General features: G+C 36.8%; 1 protein-coding gene across 1 annotated transcript in view; it reads left to right on the top strand.

Moving 5' to 3' along the window:
* Positions 1-17,717, top strand: part of SKAP2 (src kinase associated phosphoprotein 2) — a 119,852-nt gene extending 102,135 nt beyond the window's left edge. Inside the window, exons 10-13 of the mRNA XM_082285594.1 lie at positions 88-156; positions 5,170-5,282; positions 14,784-14,885; positions 15,285-17,717. Of these exons, the coding sequence (XP_082141720.1) occupies positions 88-156; positions 5,170-5,282; positions 14,784-14,876 (275 nt within the window). The 3' untranslated portion in view covers positions 14,877-14,885; positions 15,285-17,717. The remainder of the gene's footprint in view (positions 1-87; positions 157-5,169; positions 5,283-14,783; positions 14,886-15,284) is intronic.
* The last annotated feature ends 2,262 nt before the right edge of the window (positions 17,718-19,979 follow it).

Here is a 19,979-nt window from a genome sequence, read left to right as displayed (position 1 = left end):
AGTATGTCTTTCAGGCTGATGTGGGCTGTAATTCCTGTCAGCTGAAGTGTCCCTTCAGAATTTCACTTGCAGTTATGTGTTTTGCAGAGGAACGTCTTTCTTCAAAAGCTGAAGTGCCAAGCAAAGAGAGCCAGGAGGAAGTTGCCACTGTTTCAGGTAATTAAAACCTTTCCTCTTTATTTTGCATATGCACTTTCTTTTTACCATTATTTTCTTGTCTATTCCATTTGCTGCTTTAAAATAATGTTTTTATAGCTCTGTAAAGCTGTCTTTTTAACCTGGGTATGTGATGGCAGCAAAACTGCTTAAGCACCACTTAGGATGCATGAAAACCACTTGAGAAGGATTTATAAAGTAAGCCAATTTATACAAGGTATTCCTTCCTGAATTACTTTGTAATGACTCAATTAGCTTTCATTTCTGCACAAAGGAGATTTAGTTGCATAAATTAGCTTATCATCATTGAGGAAGTGTCACTGCTAAAGGACAGTTTATAGATACAACATGCAGTTGCTGTCAAACCTATAAGAATGTAATATAGACATCTGTGTATACTTTGTGCTTGAGCAGAACAGACTTCTGCCATTCAGAGACTAACAGGGGACAACAAGTTGCCCAAGGGACTGGCAATGTAGACGTCTCTGAAAAGGTCAACTTGACACAGGCTCTGACAATCGACCCAAAGCTCTGTCTTCTTTGATAAAAATCAGATAAACTTAAGACCACTAATTGATCTGCAGCCTGTTTAAATGTTGGCCATGCATATCTTCATTGCATATGATTACCAGAGAAAGCAAATGAATTGGGTAAGAAATGCCAGAGTCCAGTGACAGCAGCATAAAAATTGGAAAAGGACACAAATGCCCAGAAAGGCTGTGAAGGATATTGTCTCAGCTTTAGCTTGGCAAACCGCCCTGCTGCTAATTATCTCTGGGACTGGAAAAATAACTGCATACACCATGTAAAGTCACATAGCCAGACAACTTTTCTTGATAGAAAGGTATTTCCAGTTATGCTTAAAAACAATATAATTTTGTGCTTCAAGGGCACAGACCTTTAGATAAACTATTGGTGATTTGACACAGCAAGTAGAGAAGACTCACTTCTTATCAGACCTTACACCTTTCTGAGATCTGCTGCATTGTAACTGTGACCTGCACTGACATGCAATCTGGCTCTCCTTCCCCCATCGTACATAATGCACATAATTCTTTCAGGGCTGTCAAGGAAGGGGTGGGCAAGAAGAGTTCCTTTAGGAAGTAGCTCTGCAGTGCTCTTCCTGTTGCAACATGTGGAGAGGAAACAGAGGCCTGATTTCCTGACCCATACAGGAAAGCAGGGACAGGTTGCTGTGAGGAGTCTTGGGTTGCTTTTCTTGGACAGGAAACAAGAGCCAAGCCATCAGATGCTGTTAGCATTGTGCTCTGCTAAAAACATGTGTAAAACAACATGACTCATTACAGCCTTAATATTTAGTACTCATTTAGACATTACTGTAATTACAAGAGTGTGTTGTCATAATGGAGCGTGGGGTCAATCCAATTACAAAGTTGCCGACGGTATTGGTTTTTTTCATGAATGTACCTTCCTGAAGTTCTAATTGGTCATACTTCTAAGGAATCAAAACTTTAGCATCTGCATATCTGAAAAATTTTAACTGCTATAAGAATAGCCTTATCAGTCTTACTAGTATTTGTGTAATGTCATTGAAAATACCATAGCAGTTCCCCCAGATGTCAGGTTCATTTCAAGCAATAGTTTTGTGATCTGATCTTACATAGTTCACTATTTAACACTGGAAATTTGTTTGACTTTTAGGGCTGAGCTGACATGAGTATTTCTGATAGGCATCACATCATAAATACCTGACATGGCTTGAGAATATTTTATGATTTTCCATACAAACAGCACATACATACTTAAGTTTAATTTATTACCTAGCTTTACTAAACCTGAACTCACAGAAAATATTCTGCAAATTGTCTGTGAGCTCAAGCTGATTAGTGCAAAAATTTTTGGGTTTTTTTCTACTCTTTTCTCGCCCTAACATATTTCTACTTCAATTAACTTTCAGACTTGAGTTCTTTTTATTCTGTTGTTCTTAATGCTAACTCTTGCTGCTAAAAAACTTTACATTAAATTGCTAGTGACTTAGTAATTTAAAAATACCAAAGCATTGAAGAGTTTCAGTTATATAATATGGCTTGCTGGGTCTTTTTTGTTATGACTGTCTACCCATTTTCATTTCCACAATCACTATTTCAATAAGTGTCATGTTTTCTGCCTTATTAGTGTAAATATGTTGATTTTAGGGTAACTAAGGAACAGTAGGAGAAGGAAAGTGAGAAAGATTTAACCAAACATCTTGGAATATATTAGAATTTGAGTCCAAATAAATAAACTACAGTTGTTTAGCCCTTATTTTTTAACTTTTCTGCCCTGTGGGATAAAGGGCAAGTAAGTAACAGGCATTTTTTGAAGTTTAGGGCATCATCAGAACTAAAAAATAACTGTGTTCTTTCACAGGGTTTCTCAAACTGAAAGGGACCAAAGTAAGAATGAGTGGGCTTGTGTTTTGCAGAGGGTTTTGCAGCCTTTTTTTTTAATCTGTTTTTTTAATCTTTTTTTAATTTTAAAATGAATCATTTTATGAAGCGTTTTTCACTTTATATGTATACAGTCTGAAGTTACATTTAAAATTGTCTGTTATGTGTATGTAGTTGCCCTTACAGAATTTGGAGAAACTTGTGCTGGAGGGCATGAGAGGGGATTTTGAATTTAAAATTAATGCTTTTTGGAAGACCAGCATAGTTGTCCATAAACTTACGCTGCCAATTTCTTTCCCTGTTTTTGTTTCTGTGCTCCAGTATACCAATATATTGGTATATATTTTTCTGAAAAATGTGAACCTATCTTAAAAAACAACCCTATCTTATGTTGAATTCACAAATGACAGCACAGAGCCATGGTTAGTCTTTGGTCAGTATCTTCACTGTTGCAATAAACTTATTTTAAAATGCATCTTTTCCAGTGTGTTCACATTATTAGTTGGGTTGCTTTCCACTTTAAGACTTAATTAAATGCTCACGATGAACATAAAAGGAGAGACATGTCTCATCCGCTGTTGGGTCTCTTCTGTTGCAACTTACTTTAGTGTTTACAGGAGTTACTTCAGGCACATAAAGGTAAGAGCAGAACTCAAAGTGGTAAAGGTCAGTGTGAAAAGTCTTGATTTCTTTCAGTGATGTTCTAAAGAAGTAAAAGTCCTGATTAATGTATTTTAAATGAGATCAATAAGCCAACTGATGAAAGATTTGAGAGGTGGGATATACCAAAATAGTTCTTTTATTTTTTTGCTCATGTGGACTTACATTATCGTTTATGACTCAGAGTTGTGAACTGTGATCAGTACAGTAAAAAATGACCGAGGAGAGATTCTGATTTAATATTTATTTCAAATTAATTTCATTCTAACCTGTGTTACTGTTTATTGTCTAATGCTGAATTGGTGAATAATGAGGTCAAAACAGGAAGGGCCAAAATTTGGAGGTGCAACAATTCAAACTGATTATGCCTTCATGTTGAAATGATTATGTCTGTGCATTTTTAAATAACCAAATCTCTTATTTCTGAATGATTGTGAGCGTTCATATGGATATCAATTGTTGCTTTTGGGGTGAGGACAGAAGAATTTGGGCCCTGGCAGCCAGAACGCCCCCTAGTGCTGCACAGCAAGTTGTAGCTCCTAATCAGCAGTTTATGGAAAATAAAATGGTGGGTGACTGGCATAGCAGCTTTGAATTCAAGATTGTGAATATTTAGCCTTATAACAATATTGCCACCCAAACAAGATAGCACAGAACACAGACTGAATTGGAGATAGAGAAAACAAGCTCTTCTTGCTCATACAGAGAATATTAAAATTCAAATCTAAGTATTTGCCAAAATAGAGAAGAACACAGGTTGAATACTGCTATTTTTTTATAGTGTGGTGCTTTCTACCTCTTGATACTTGATATTTTAGCAGGATTTTTTTGGTAATAAAATGAACCAATCATGGTTAAATTGTAAACTATAAATTATGGTGTAGAGTGCTAATGACATGCAAATGTAACTGGTGTATGTTGGAATAACCAGCAAGCCTGCAGTTCAAGAATCATATAACAAAACTAAGATGACAGCCTTGATCCAGCCAGTTCAGTGATATTTATGTTATCAGAATTAGAAGATAGCTTTCCAGTGATGTAAATTATTAGTACATATACATTCTGTCTGGTTAGTGTATACATAATGTAACCGGTCATCTTAGTGGTATTGCTTACATTCTTTTTGCATTAACTCATCACACTCCATTCTCATGGAATTAAAAACAGGAAATAGTTTGCAGTGCAACAGAAGCACCCAGTGTATTTAACTGTGTGTGAGCGCTGTGTTTCAATAGATGTACTCTGTATTGTAAATGTATGACAAAGCATTTATTACTGTGTTATTGCCGTATTACAGAGCAAAGAGTGCTAAATAATCAATCAGTTAATGGCCTGTATGGCAGCTTGAACACAGCACATCCATTGTGCTTATGCTGTTAGAAGGATGAGTTTATGACTGTAGTGTAGTTGCACGTTTAGCCAGAGCTTAATGTCCTAAACTGGAGCTGACACAAATATTTTTGAAATGCAGCTTCAGCAACAGTTTCCAAGTTCTCCGATATTTCAGAAGGAAGAATCAAGGATTATCTCAAAGGTTCTCAGAGAAGCTATTTAATTTTGTTGGAATAGGAGAGGGAGAGGGAGTGTATCACAAAATACTTTAGCTTCCTTTTACTGATCATTATTAATTATATTCTAGCAGTTTTATCAGTTTCAAGTTGGGATACATATATGGCTTGCTAGAAATATACTAGTAGAGAAAAACTAGCTGCTTTAAGTTGCAGCTGAAAAATGCTTTGAAAACCTGTAGCTACATGTCTCTCAGTGATGCAACTTGCCAGTGAAGGGCTTGCACAGTAAACTTAATTTTCACTTGCTTTCATGGCAGGAAGGGGCCATTTCTAAAAAGAGGAATAAGAAATGTGTGGTAATAAATTGCTTTGTTCTCTCTGGAGATTTAAAGAGTAACTTTAGTTATCCTCAATCTCGATTGTTTTATAATTAGATGCTGTTTTCTTTGCAGATAGCGAAAATACCGATTATGCCAATTTCTATCAAGGTTTGTGGGACTGCACAGGAGATGAAACCGATGAGTTGACGTTTAAACGTGGTGACGTTATCTACATTATCAGCAAGGTATGAGACACTACTGGGGCTACATGGTTGTAAAAAGAAAGCCATGGCAGAAGGGTACATTCCCACAGTTCTATAGGGGGAAATTGGCACTCCCATTCAGATCCTTTGTTTGCAGTCAGATATTCACTGCAATTAATTATTTTGTCAAATGAACTATAATCTCAATTAAAACATAGCCATGTAACAGGAATTAACTTTAAAGCATGTTTATTTCCTTGTTAAATCTTGGCTACCATTTGTTAACTGACTTAACAGGAGACAATGTGCTTTCTGCTTGTAGAAGTTAACCTTGTAGAATTTTAAGTTATCTTGTATGTTATGTTTTTTGTTTCCTGTTTTATATTTCTGACTGCTGATTCGGACTTTTTTGGGATCTTGCTACAGAAGATGGTTTGTTTTTTGAACTATGCTTTCATCTTCGTATGTATATTGGTACTATTCTGAGAGCTCAGATTCCGAATTTGTTTTCTCTGACAGATTTGGGCATTTTTTACTACTTTTCTGTTTGCAAAGTAAATGAGAAATGTAATTCCTCTCATCTGAATTGGCACTAAGCAGAAGAAGTATGAAGTTTTACTCTATATTAATGTTGGTGAATTTTCAGATTTTCCCTTAAGCTCCCCAACAAAAACAAAACCTCTGTTAAGATATATATGTCATGGTCCATTGAAGTCTACTTCTGAACAATTAATCAAGGGAAATTTCTATTTTCCCCACATATTAGAAAAAAAAGCAGAGCTTTTAAAGTTCTCATTGAAAACACCCTACGTTTTAAAATATGTGTAGAATATGTATCTAATTGCTGTTCAGTGTAATTAGTACAAAAAATACTGTAGGTCACTGAAATACAGGTGCAGGTGCATGAAAGCTAAAGGTATCTGTTTGTCTCAGTTTCAAAATCTTAAGTTTTTTCACAGTTGCTTTAAACATTCTGTGATACCTTTATATTCTGGATAATAAATGTAACAGCTTCTGTTTTAAATAAATTTAAGATTTATGGATAGAAGGATAGTCCTATATAAAAATATAGAAGATGTATTACTAATATTAATTTGACCATGTATGTCTTTTGAGGTATTTCATAGTCACTTAAACTAATAACCGAATTGCATTACTAAAGGCTGAATAAGGCTTGTGGATTGGGCAAACTTTCAAGAAGTTATTCAGCGCTGAAGAATTGTACTAATTTAAAATAACCACCTCTTCCCCCTCTCACTCCCCCCATAAGCCCATGAGTGAATGGCTTCCACTGTGCGAGTTTGGCCTCTTTGTGGGTTGTGCTCTTTGGGTACATTATGGGGACAATAAAATCTTAATCTTCAGCTTGTAGGTGAAAAAAAATGTTTGCTACTCCTTCCCCAAAAGAGTGAGAAATTTAATTTAAAAAATGGAGCAAAATAGAAAAACAGTAGCTTAAGCTGTCCTCTGTATATCAACTGTCCTGTTGCCATGCCGTGATTAATCCGTAATCGGTCCTTGAAACAGGCTTGCTGCTGCTCCAGATATATAGAGCCTCTCTCTATGGGAATGATTTCTACTCCAAAATACAGCCCAGAAAAGCCAGCCCTGTTTCGCTTAAAGATTGGTACAGCTTTTTCAGAAAAATGAGTGTTGGCCCCTACTGTCAGCTTGGAATTTAGGGTCCTTGGAGGGGAAAGTGCTAGAGAATTATCTATCTTAACCCTCCACTTGATTCAGTTTCAAGGTCTAATCATTTATGAGCTCTTTGTCCGGTAAGTGAAAATATAACCAAAGCAAAAGTGAGCCTAACCATCCCGAAGTGGGTCAAGACTTTCCTTCTAAAATATTTCCTGATCCGCTACATTAATACTTGGATTTTGTGGCAGGAATCCGAGGCAATTTTTTTATTTTTTCACACCATCTAGTGGTCGAAAATGAGAGATGCAGGTACTGACAGGGGGGCGATGTGTATGCATCTAAAATGGTGTCATAAATTCAGCTTCAGCTGAACCTAGCTGTGGCTTTATTGCCTTTCTATCATATGTCAGCCAGGAACATTACTCTTGAAAATCACATTTTGCTGATAAGGAAGTAAGTATGGGTATAGCAGTGTTGTAGTAGGAAGGGTGAAGCATTAACAAAATATCGAGCATATTTGTGCAACATGTAATAGTTCTTTGTTTTACAGTGAAATATAAATGGTATAGCCTGCTCTGATGAACGTGATAAGATAGATATTCATCTCTCCCAGCAATAGTTATGCCAAAGCAATATATGTTTACCAGCTTTTCTCATACCTGTATAGAAATTAGGGGGAAAGCAATTATTTGTTTCCAAGAAATGAGATCATTTGTACAAGTAATTTTGAACCAGTTTAGCAAATTCAGGCATTTATAGAATTTAAATAAAGCAAGAGGAGCAGTATGTTACATGTAAGTTTCTAGGTAAATGTCTCTTAGACAAATGAGCATGGTTTCAGTTTGGCAGTGTTTACTTCCTAAAATAGCTAAGTATTTTGCGAAGACAAATCTCCAGAATTTGCTTTAAAATGAGCATCAAAATGCAGTGTTACTGCAATGAGCATGAGCACATACTCTGACAACAGAGATACCTATGCCTGACTAGTGCAGTTACTGTAGAAAAGCATGTTTTTCTTGTTTTAAAGGTGTATTCAAAAACTATTTAAGCTATTTCCTGAATATTTATGTCAGTTGTGGCTTTTGTGTGGCAGCAGTCCTGTGGGCTTTTACTAAAGACCCCAAAAACCTCACAACTTTTTTCTAGGTTTTTCTACCTAGTTTTCCTCAAAAGTTGAGTTTTTAATCTGAGCAGAATTAACAAAACTATCACAATAGTACTTGTTAACTTTATTTAAAAACATAGCTAACATTTCAGATTAATTGATCAATGTATCTGTACAGATATACTATTACTATTATTTTAATTTATAATATTCTTGAATATTCAAGTGGCTTTTATCACTTATGCTATGAATGATGTGAACTTTCAGAAAACTATATACCCTTATTCCATTATGCAATAAAAAAATATAGCTGTACTGATAAAGAGACTTGTTAATAACATTTCTTAGTTAATACTGACTGTTAGAAACTCAATACTTTGGAGTCCTGTTTTCTAAAAGGATGATTGCTCTTAACTCCTGCTCATTTATGGGCTTGCCTTTGCTTTCAAGACCATGTGATAAATGGGAAAACAGACCACAGTATAGCAATCATTTTTATAAACCTTCCATAGCTCTACTCAAGAAATCAATTTCCAGAAACAAAGATAACTGTGGATGGAGGTAGTTCTATTTTTCTTTTCCTAAGTTTTGTGTGCACAATTTATGCAAGTGCAACACTTGCAGTACTTGTTTGTTTGCTTTAGGTGTATGTTTTGTGTTATGAAGTTCCATAGTTTCATCAGCCAAATGCAAGTAATAGTGAAAATTTACCTCAATATGTTAGTAGGCACCTGCTTAGTAGAATTACTGACATTTCTTAACAGTAAACTAATTTAATACACTTCCTATTTATATTTGTATTAAAAGAGCAAATAATACTTCAAAATCAGAAATCATATCCTTAACTGGAATTCTTCTTAATTGTTATTATTTCCTTGCACGCCAGTGCTGCTCACTCTGGTATTTATGATCATGGAAATCTCATCTATGACAACCTTTTGCTCTAGAATTTTTCATGAAAGTAGAGTGTTAACTTGGTGCTTAGATTATCCTATATTTAGAGAGGTTTTTAGACAGTAGGTTTCAAGTGTGGCAGATTTTTGTTCTTTCAATACAATAAATGTTAAAATGCTCACATCTCAACCTGTATTTTTTGCCTAGTAAAAAGACAAGGAATCTCCACAGCTCATATTACTGCTTATGAAATAAAGTGCAACTTAACAATGCAGCTGTTTCAGAATCCCCGTGAACATTTTGTCCACTATCTGTATAATCTTAATAAAATGTATTTATTTGGTTTTTTTTCCAGAAGATATGAAAGACATACTAAAATCCTGAGTGTTTTATTTTGTCAGATTATTTTTTGGCTGATCATACTGAGATCCGTAACTGCTATTCCATGGCCATACTGCCTGTGGCTCCCCTAGCAAATAGGGAGTACCAGTAGGAGCGGATTTGCAGAGTGGAACACTTAGTGCTTGAGGCCCCGGTGTCCACACCATGCTTTCTCAAAGCTGTTTGATGTCCAAAGAGGTCTAGCCTGGTTTTGTGGAATGAGAACACATTAATGGTTGGAGCATGCTCAAGTGCATCTTTCATTTTAGCTTCATCTGAAAAAAATGTAATGTGTGTGCTCTGAGACTGATGCTCTGCAAAGGGAGCCAGTGGGGGGAAGGTGGGAGCTTTGGGAGGTTCACTTCTGATGCTTCTGATCAAAACAGAAATGTAATGCTAAGTTGTACATTACCCATTTCCTGGCTTGTTTATTCTTTATGGGTGGGGCTGGGAGAACAATAAGTACATGTCTAAACAAAATAGTGAAGGCCTTTAAATAGAGGGTTGTTAGAACTAATGCAAAGCAACTGTAGCTCTGTTGGTTTGCATACTGATAGTATGTAAGCCTTTACCTATCAGATCAGAAAAAAAATTGGCCATATGTCATCTAATGGAAAATAAAATGGCCTTTCTATTGTTCCAAGGCATTTTCTGGGGACAGTTTTGGTTCAGAATTCAGTCTGCTTACTGTGATTTATATTGGAAATCTTTAATTGCTGTATATTTTCTCTCATGTCATCATGAGAAATAAAACCTAATAATGCAATCATACAATAAATCTGGTGCTTATATTTTTAAAGATGACCATTTTATTGCTGTCTTAAAACAACTCTACTACCTGTGAAGAAGTCTCATTCAGTTATTTAGGACATTTGTCATTCTCTGCTTTTAGAGAAAATGCTCTTCTGTGCCAAAACTGCTCCCTAGTTGATAGTGTATCATTCAACAATTACACCAAAGGAAGTTCTCAAACTTTTTAGCTAGTATGAATCTCCTGGATGAATTGGAGATGTTTTAAAATATTATCGTGCTAAAATTGCACCCCAGGATATTCTTTGAAAAAAATTTATCCCTGCTTCTGACACATTTAGCTTGATAGTAGAGGTTACTTATTTTAACCCCAAACAAGGCTATAGATATGTTTTACTTCTCAATTTTAAAGTTTGCAGGTATTCAGCTCATAAGTTAGTATTACTCACAGTGCCACTAGAAGAAAGAAGGAGAAAAATCTTGAATTCACATACTTCAGTTGTATTTTTTAAAATACCACTCAATTTTTTCTTCAAGGCATTGAAACACAATGATAATTTTCAGCAACTTCTTTTTAACACCAAACAAAGAAAAAAACCCACACCACAAACAAAAAAAACCATACCATATGTATTCAACTATGGAGACTAATTGTACAAGAACTAAATGTTCTCAACTTTTGCTGAAGTCAGTAGAAGTTTACATGGTACAAAGCATCTGGAGAATCTCATTTAGGCAGAGGAACTTTTGCTACCTTTAGAAAAGTTTGCTTTGGAAATCCTCAAGTATAAACATTTTCTCTTTTTGTATGTCAAAATATCAAAATTCTCTTCTGTAGAGGACTAAAATCTTGGATTTAAACGGTATCGGTAGAAAACAGGTAGTGTATTGCTAACTATTGCATTTTCCCCAAGTACAAAAGGTTTTATGATCAGGGTCTCATGAAGTCATGGGTACATAGACATCAGTGCAGTGAAATTGGTGGGATGGGGACAAGGAGAAGCATTTGCTCGCAGTGTGTTCAGTTGAGAGCATTTAAGGAGCATGTAAACCCTGATGGGATTTTTACCCCCTGCTATCTAGCATGCTGTACAGAGAGTGTTTTACCAGCATGTTAAATGTTAAGTCATAACCTGTTCTTTGCTGCCCTGTGAAATTACTTCACTTTGGTTAATAAATTCTGCTGGGGAAAAAAAGTAATCCACTCCATGGCAGTGGAAATGCAGAAGTAGCTTAGAAAGCATTTGGTCATTTGTTAAGGTTGTTGTTTCATATTATTTGGCATAGTACATTCCATTGCCCTGGTGCTTGTCTTCCGGTGGTGGGAAGGGTAGTGGTGGCCCCCTCCTCCCCCCGGCCCTGCTAACATTGCCTGGTATGGCAAATGTGCTCCCCGTCACATGGCAGAGCATGGCCGCACACTTGTGCATTCTCCTCATTGCAGGCGGCTGGATCTGGCCCTGCCCCCCTCTCCTATCCCTCTGTTTGCCTTGGAGCAATTCATTTTGCAGTTATTGAATTTCTTTGGAGAGTTATTTTCATACAGCGGAGCATCACAGCACCTCTGGATCTTGATAGCGTTTCTACATAAGGAGAAAGAAGCTTTGTGTTAGTAATTACCTAACATTGTCAGGAGCTGACTGCAGGCCTCTTTCTAGTGATAACAGAATAACCACATAATGTAGCTTTATAGCACATGATTAATAGAAAATAATTACACATCCTACAAAGGGATGCAATATTTCTTATAAATTGACTACAATGGTTTCCTGTAGATTAAAGGACTCTTCATTATTTTATCAGTCCTTCTGAAGTATAGTCGCTTGCCTATGTTAGCAGTGATATTAAGAGCTGAATGCAGTGAGGGATACCAGATGGTAAACCCAGTGGTACCTGAGATCTGAAGCTGATGCTTGCAAAAGTACAGTGCTTCCCAACTTTTTTATTCGTATAAAACTTCTAACTGTATTCATATCCTTCTGCATATTAATCATCATTTCCCACAAATGTGGACTGTAGGCTTTTATTCTACACATCTTAAGCAGCAGTAATAGACATATGGACCTCACAACAGCAGTGTATTAATGAAATTGTATTGCTGCGAAGGAGTTTATAATTGATAACATTGATAGAGACAATACATCAATTTGGATTTTATGTCTGACTTCAAGAGAAGACTAGGGGGGCTGCTTATCTGCCTCACTAGTTAAGCACTCTTTCATGGTACTGAGGATAGGAAGGAGGGGTTAGGAGTTAAAAGAGAAATGTCTGTACTTTAATCAGTTTAAAAGGGAGTGCTATCTAATTATTCTTAAACCAGAGATTAAGGTTTTATGTTCCTGGTAACCAGGTATCTGCATTATATTTTTGTTCAGACTTCTACAGACTGCAGATAGTTTAATTGGGATTCATGTTGCTCTTGAGACCCATACAAAGAATAGTAATGTAAAGTAAAAGCTTCTGTGTTGCAATATTGTCTGTATGGTATAATGGTTGCAGTGAATCCTTAAATTAGTTTACTAGTCTGTTACATCAACATTGATTTCATCTTCTCACTTAGCTTCATGGCAGAGCAGTAAGTGGTGTATTAGTAAGTTGCAAAACCCAGAAAGTTTTCAAAACAGCAGCATGCTTTTAATTTTAATTTGAGCTATCTGAATTATTTCTTTAAAAACAATTGTTTCTAAGTCCATGTAGTGTTGCTAAGTGGAACATTTTCAATGGATAATGTAATCCACAGGCTTTTTCTGTGCCATTTGTCATATGCAGTTTAATGACTGCTTAACTGAGCCACTTCCCTCATTTCATGTATTGTTTGTTTTTTTGGCTGATGTCTAGCAAAACTTGCTTAATCACTCTTGTCAGTCACTGTGCGAATTCCATGTAGCAGCTTAAAATCTTTTGTTGCTTTCTCTTGGAGAGATTTATTGCTGAGATTCCAGTAGTATACGTGAGTGCTGCTCCTTTCAGCAATTTCCCACTTCAGTCTTGAAATCCAGTTTGTATATTTAAACAGTGTATTGTGAGACAGAGGATAGATTTTTAAACAGGCTGATCTGGAAGATTATAAACCTCAGTGTCAGGGTATTGTTTCACCTTTAAGGATTTGGGGTGTAATGTGAAGCCCCATGGGAAAGGTTATTAACTTCTGTGGAGAGCAGTGTGCACTGAAGATCGGGTTCAGATACCCCTAGACTTTCAAGACCAAACCCATCCCCAGCAGTCTGCTTTGGAGTAGAAGGGGGAAGAAGGTGGAATTATTTTTGCAGCTTTCTTGTTCGCATGTTCACATAATAAATGAAGTTTTTCCTGCTGTTTTTTAAGTGGATTTCCTGTAAATCACACTTACTGCCGTATTTCATGCATCGTAGGATAGAATCTTTTAAATCACCAATTCACTGTTAAGAGAAGGAAGAAAATGTTTAATTGAAGATTAGTGTTCACCCTTCCACAATTAGAAAATATAAAACTGTGTGTGTGCCTGCATGCAAGCATTTAAAAAAAAAAAAAGGCGAAAGGCAAAGAAAAAATAAAAAAAGCCCATATGAAAGCGGGCCATCGTAGTTAAGCACAGAGAGAGCCGAGTACACTAAGCACCTCATAGGACCCCAGAGAACTCTTGACCAGGCAAAATATGCCAGCAGCAAATCATTATAGCTCGGGCTTTAATGAAACTCCATTAACCCTTAAGCTCCACTTGGCTATTTATAACCAAAAAACTTTACCTACAGTTCAAAATAGTAGCTTCATCTCAGTAGGACCAGTAATTCAAAATCCTAGAGCTTTTTGCTCTTCTCATCAGAAGAGCAGTGTCGCAGGAAGCAGATGTTGCTTATCAGCAATACTATGTATTTTGTATTTTGCATATATGTTCCAAAGTAATTTCTATCTTACTAATCATTCAGTTTTGAGTAGGGTCTCTGTTTTAATACTTCATTTGTAACTCAATATATGTGTGTGTGCAATTCCAGCTGTTATAATTTATTGAACCATTTTTTAGGATTGATCTTAAAATATTTATCTCATAGGAAAAAAATAAATTATATACCACAATATGCAATAATTACATATCATTATTACATTATTTTATTTTCACAATAATTATATACCACAATACCACAATATTCTGACTTGGTACTGCTTTTGGAAGATATTATTTCTTTAAACTATTATAATTCATTTTGTTTCATATTTATCTCACTAAGCCTAAACATATTTGAAACAGGAGTGCATTAGTCATCTGTCAGCAATATGAGATCTGCTGTAGAATTTTCTGCAAGCATAGAGCAATAGTAGACTTTGTCCATAGAAAGATATTATGTATTAGATATATAGTGTTCCCTTCACATTTGAGTGAAGTAGTTTTTAAAATAAGTTGATGGTAAGTTTCTTAGAGTTTAGCTTGTGATACTAAAAGAATCCCTGTGGATTGTTATATGTCAACGTTTTGCTATGAGATTTTAATTACAAAGATAAGGTTTTTGTGTTTGTGATGAATAGAGGATAAGGAGGTCGGCTATTTTTAGTAGGTGTTAGAGAAGCATGGTCATAATTAAGAAATTTTCTTGAGTATGCCTGGCCTTTTCAAAATTTAGCTTCTGCCTTTGCCTAACTGCATGTGAATGCCTATAACAAAAAGATAAAATGTTTTAATTTTCAGTTGAAATTATTATAACTGTATATAAGAGAAAGCATCCATAAGGAGTTGCATACAAAACTCTATTGCATTTATATCAGACTAAAGGTTAATACTGCCTATTGTTTTCAATTAGGAGTACAATAGATTTGGCTGGTGGGTAGGAGAAATGAAGGGAACCATTGGCCTGGTGCCTAAAGCCTACATAATGGAGATGTATGATATTTGAGAGGCCTGGGTAAGTACATTTTAATCCAATCTTCTGTAATGGCTTATATGTTCCCTTGTTCTCTGTTTCATAAGTATGTCTTTCCTGGAACCTTTGTAGAAGTCCTGTTAAAATAAAGATTATGGCAAAATATATTGAAGGTTCAATTAAAGTACCTTTTTTCCTGGGATTCTATATGAAATATTAGACCACAGGGTACAAAAGACGATATATTTAATAACTGTGTTCCTTTTCCAGATTAAAAATAAAATTGGTGTTGTTTCTATGTAGTTTTGTTACTTTAGTAATATGTCTATATCCGTCTGTGCAGAAGACTGTGGAAGGGGATAGATATTTGGACTGGGTTTGAATGCATGTTTGAGGTTTTTTGGTTAATGATGAACTTTCAACTTCCCTCTCCCTAATCAGGAGAAATCTGCACTTGAAATGAAGAGTGGTGTGCAGCTGCAGTTTACAGACCCAGCCTCTGGAAGAAGATTCTGCTGTACATGTTTTGTGGTTTCAGCCAACGTAGTCAGATCCTCGCCTTGCGTATATTAAACATTATAAACTATAACTGATCATAACTTTACGGAAATGTTCTTCTTAGCCACTTTTTATAGAATTGTAATGCTAGGAAATTAAATAGATGGTAATTAACATATGGGGCACAAGCAGCCATACAGTGCCTGTTGCTCTTTTTCTAACATGTTAGCAGCACTCTGTATAGCTGTAGGTTTGTGTTCTTTCAGGGAATTTTGCCATCTTTTCCTGTTTTGCAGATTCAGAAAAATTAAGCAGAGCTTCGAGGGTAAACTGCTACTCAATTCATGCATACATTAACCTTTTAATGCTCACTGTACATCTTGTGCAGTTTCATCAGAAAGTTGAGGGAAATTTATGTATAATATTTCATGTCTTCAAGGTATTCTGTTTCCAAATGTTTTTAAGTTATGCTTTAGCCAGTGATTTATTTTTCTCATATATTTAGTATTGAATTGTTAATTACTATTTTGTTGACACACAATGAAGACTTGATTCTTTTGCTGGTGTAATAAATTGGCCTGTGTGGTAATACTGCCCTGATACCATTCTGACTTGGACATCATAATTCTATGAAAGTTTGTGAAAATATATTAACCCCCACAATTTTTGCTAAGTCAACATGAGCTAAATTGCAGGTAAAAATATTTTTCTCCATGGTAGTGTGAAATATTTTATCTGTACCTTACAGATACTTTTGCAGAGTCAAATCTGGATACTTTGCTGGTATGTGGAATTCTGATACAGGCTGTGCAACGGAGATCTTCACCCTATGTAGATTAGCAACAGCTACCTGCATTGCATTCTTGTGTAAAAGCCAGAACTTTGTGTCTAAAAATATTGGTTGAAACATAAAAGAGTACACTAAAATACTACCACTTGTGGACAAGTGGTTGGGCAAGTCTGAGTTAATACTTTACATGCTCTTCTTTTGGAGATGTGCTTTACCATTAGCATGCAAGATGAACTTTTTTGGATCCTCCCAGACAGTTGATTTGTGAGACCCTTAATCTGCCAACAAGGCAGGTCAGGCCAGTCTGTGAGTTGCTGAGCCTATGCAGGTCCCTGTGTAGTTGTTTGTGCTGTTTATGCTTCAGGCGGACCCTGGGAACACTCTGGGTTAAAAGGAAACATTAGTCTGAACTTGGAATTTGGATCCTTTCAGTAAACTAAGATGCTGTGCTCTATGTTAGCTAGTGTATGGTACTTGCTGGTACACTGAATGCTAATAGGCGTCAAACGGGATGGAGTTTTGTTGTAATTTTTTAAAGAGATAGTCATTGGAATTGATTCTGTGCGTTATCAGCCAAGCATTAAAATGATAGATTATAGTCTTCAGATCTTTCACTACTTTAATTTGTCAAGCGTACTGGTGGATTGTGTACAGAATGCGAAGCGTTAATAGCGGGGCTGGAAACGCTCCTTCTCCCTTGTTAACATGGCAGCGCCATAAATCTGCCCACCAGAGTGGCATTTTATTAATTACAGAATTCCGAATCCCACCACTACCACCAAGTACTTTTTAGGGAATAAACCCTCCCCCACGTCCTGAGACGCGGTGCCGTGGCTCGGCGCTCGCTGTGGGCCCGGCCCGCTGCGGGGTGCGGGGCGCGGGGCGGCCCCGGCCCGGCCCTTGCGCTGCGCGGCCGCGGCGCTGGGTGGCAGCAGCTTTTCGTGGGACGGGCGGAGGCGGAGGCGGATCGTGGTCTCGTCTCTGGCCCCTTCCCCCTCCGCGCTGTCCCGCGCCGTTTCTGCCGTTTTTCCAGGAGAGGGAGTCCTTACCCAAGCGATGAGGGGCAGGGCTGCTCGGCGCGGCCTCTCCTGGGTGGTGACAGCCAGAGAAATCAAGTGGCTTTTGTCTGTAGTTCTTTTTTAGGGCTTCCCCCTTCTTAGTACTTACTGCCAGCGGAGAGTAAATAAACTGCCTTAAATTCAAAACGTAAAAGATGTCCTGAAACTCACTGTAAATATGTCAGAATAAACCAGCAACGGACCATGGATGAATGGTTTACTTTATATCTGTGCAAATACCATAGCCTTTTTTGGCTAAGAAGATCTCAGTTAATACAACTTAAACAAAACTCGGGTAGAAGATGCTAATCGCTTCATTTTCTTTGTTCACTTGGATTGTGCTTGCCTGTCTGTGAACAGCAAGAGAGCAAATTTTTAAAAGGTGATTGTAACTCTCACATTGTACAGCGTTTTACTTGATTATTTGCTGTGTTCTGGATTTGTATGGTACTGCCATTAGATCTTATAATAATGTTCTACTCTGCAAATTTTTAAGGTTCAAATAAAGTTTAATTGTTTGCAAACTGTTATGATGCTAATAATTCAACAGCCTGCTGTGTTACTAATGAAATTACTTTGTTATGATTAATTTGGAAAATAGTGTGTTGATTGTAGTAATTAAGCACAACAAGGTGAAGTAAATGATTCTAATGCCATCTGGCCTCCAGACTGAATGAAGAAATGAAATGGGGCTGTCATTTGAATTTATTCAGAGAAGTAAGGGTAATACAAATGCTTTTTATAGCAGAGGCACCCGGATATAATCATGCCACTCTGTAGTATCGTTTCATGTACTTCTGTATACGGATAACTGGTTCACATATTTTTCCAGCATCTCGTTAGGATATACCTCTTTGTGCATACTGCTGCTAATTACATGTACTGATGGCAGCGTATGCACGAGTTCTTCTATCAGAAAGATGTATGGATAAGATTTAGAGAAGTGATATGCCTCAGCTTACCTTTTGCTCCCCTATTAAGGATAAAAACTTTCTGTGACTGGAATTAAGCTGAAAGTGAATGCTAATTAAGATCCCATTCTAAATTCAAAGCCAAATGCATAAACTTCTTTCTTTTTTTTTTGGCTCTGCAGTCTGACACGGTATTAGAAGGAATGTAAAGAATAACCCTTTAGAACCTGATCCAAAGACTGTTGAAACTGAGAAGCTGTTAAATTCACTTGCTTTTGCATCAGGATCTCCAACAGTAATTCAAAACCAGGCAATAGAGTTTCAAAGTGCTTTTTTGCTGAATACTCTTTGTCCTCTTTCTGAAAGCGATGCAATTATTTCAGTATGCTGAAGCAAACAAAAGAACAGCACTGATTTCTCTAAGCCATATGATAGAAATCCATTTTTCTATCTCCGGTAAAGCAAAATGAAGTCGTGGGTATAAGTTAGAATTCTCACTTGATAAGGTTCTGTGGGACCTAATAGGAAAGCTGTAAAATATTGAAACGTGGTGAAGGTACCCAGGTAGATGACTGTGCTCTTCAGCTGCATGAGCCATTTGATGTTTCTCTCATCTCTCACTCAAGTTGATGAAAAATTTATTAGTATGTAACTATGGGAGTAAGCATATGCATGGACACCTTATAAACAACTTTCCACTTTACATAGCACGAAGTACTGATAAACTCTGTAAGACCTTCACTTACTAGGGTTTCTCTGAAGCTGACATTTCTCAGACAGGTGTCTGCTTAATTCCATCTTTATTTAGGAAATCTGATGCTGAGCTCAGCAAAGAGTGCTCAGCCAAATCTGCATCTCTGTCTTAGAGTTCATTTCCTGCCCAACATCCATTGTCTTACTGTGAGGGACCAGCACCAACCAACGTCACACTATGAATTTAGAATTGTGGATTCAGGCTAGGTGTGTGCACAGGATTTGGCACTTCTGGGATGCGATTGTAACTTGACTCATCTTTCCATCCTATAGGAAGAAGTAAGGGGAGCCAAAATTGTGGCAGGATGTGCAAGTGAAAGGGATGCAGCTTTTCTTATCCAACTGTGTTGTGCCAAGGAATATATATGTTTATTTTCCCTTTAAATTGTAAAGCAGATCAGGCAGTGATAACCCATGAATTGTTATATCATAGCCTTTTATGGATTTGTTCAGGAGTGATTTTGTAATGGGATCTAGACAATTCTGTTTCTGCTGTCTGGAATTGTCGTTAGTCCCAACTGTCACACACAGAAATTCTTAGGGAGCTGGGTTCAAAGCAAAGTAGAGGAAAAACCTCTGCACCTGAAAGCTATGTTAACATAAGTCAAATTTAAAATGGAAAATGTCAGCTTCTTCCCAGCCTTTTGGGAGGAACAAGTCTTTTAATTAACAGGAAAAGCTTAAAAATCCGAGGTGTCATCTTGTTGCAATGTGTCGGAGAATAAAGTACAACAGTGCAGGCAGTCTGAGAAGAGCTGCTGGTAGATGAAGAGGCAGATAGTTTCAAATGCCACTAAAAACCCATCTATCTCTATTAATTTTCTGCTCTAGCAAACTGATATGTTGGAGCTTTTATCCTAAAGTATCCTTGCTGTCTCACAACCCATAGAGCAAACTTCCTTTCACCCTCTATTGTAAGGCAAGTGCTACTCCATAAAGAGATTTGTTGGCTAATGAGCATTTTACAGCAAGACTTTAAAGTTTATGCTGTGAGATGAAAAAAAAAAAATTCACATTCAGTTACAGTGGGAGGATTTATGTTGGCAGAAGAGAATTACCAGTTTGGCCACTTCCAATCTGCCGTAATTGCTTGCATATTTAAATATATTTACTATAGTAAATAGTG

This window comes from Coloeus monedula (genome assembly GCF_965178545.1).
Source record: "Coloeus monedula genome assembly, chromosome: 1".
NCBI classification, from domain to species: domain Eukaryota; kingdom Metazoa; phylum Chordata; class Aves; order Passeriformes; family Corvidae; genus Coloeus; species Coloeus monedula.
This window is presented reverse-complemented; position numbering and strand designations above follow the sequence as displayed.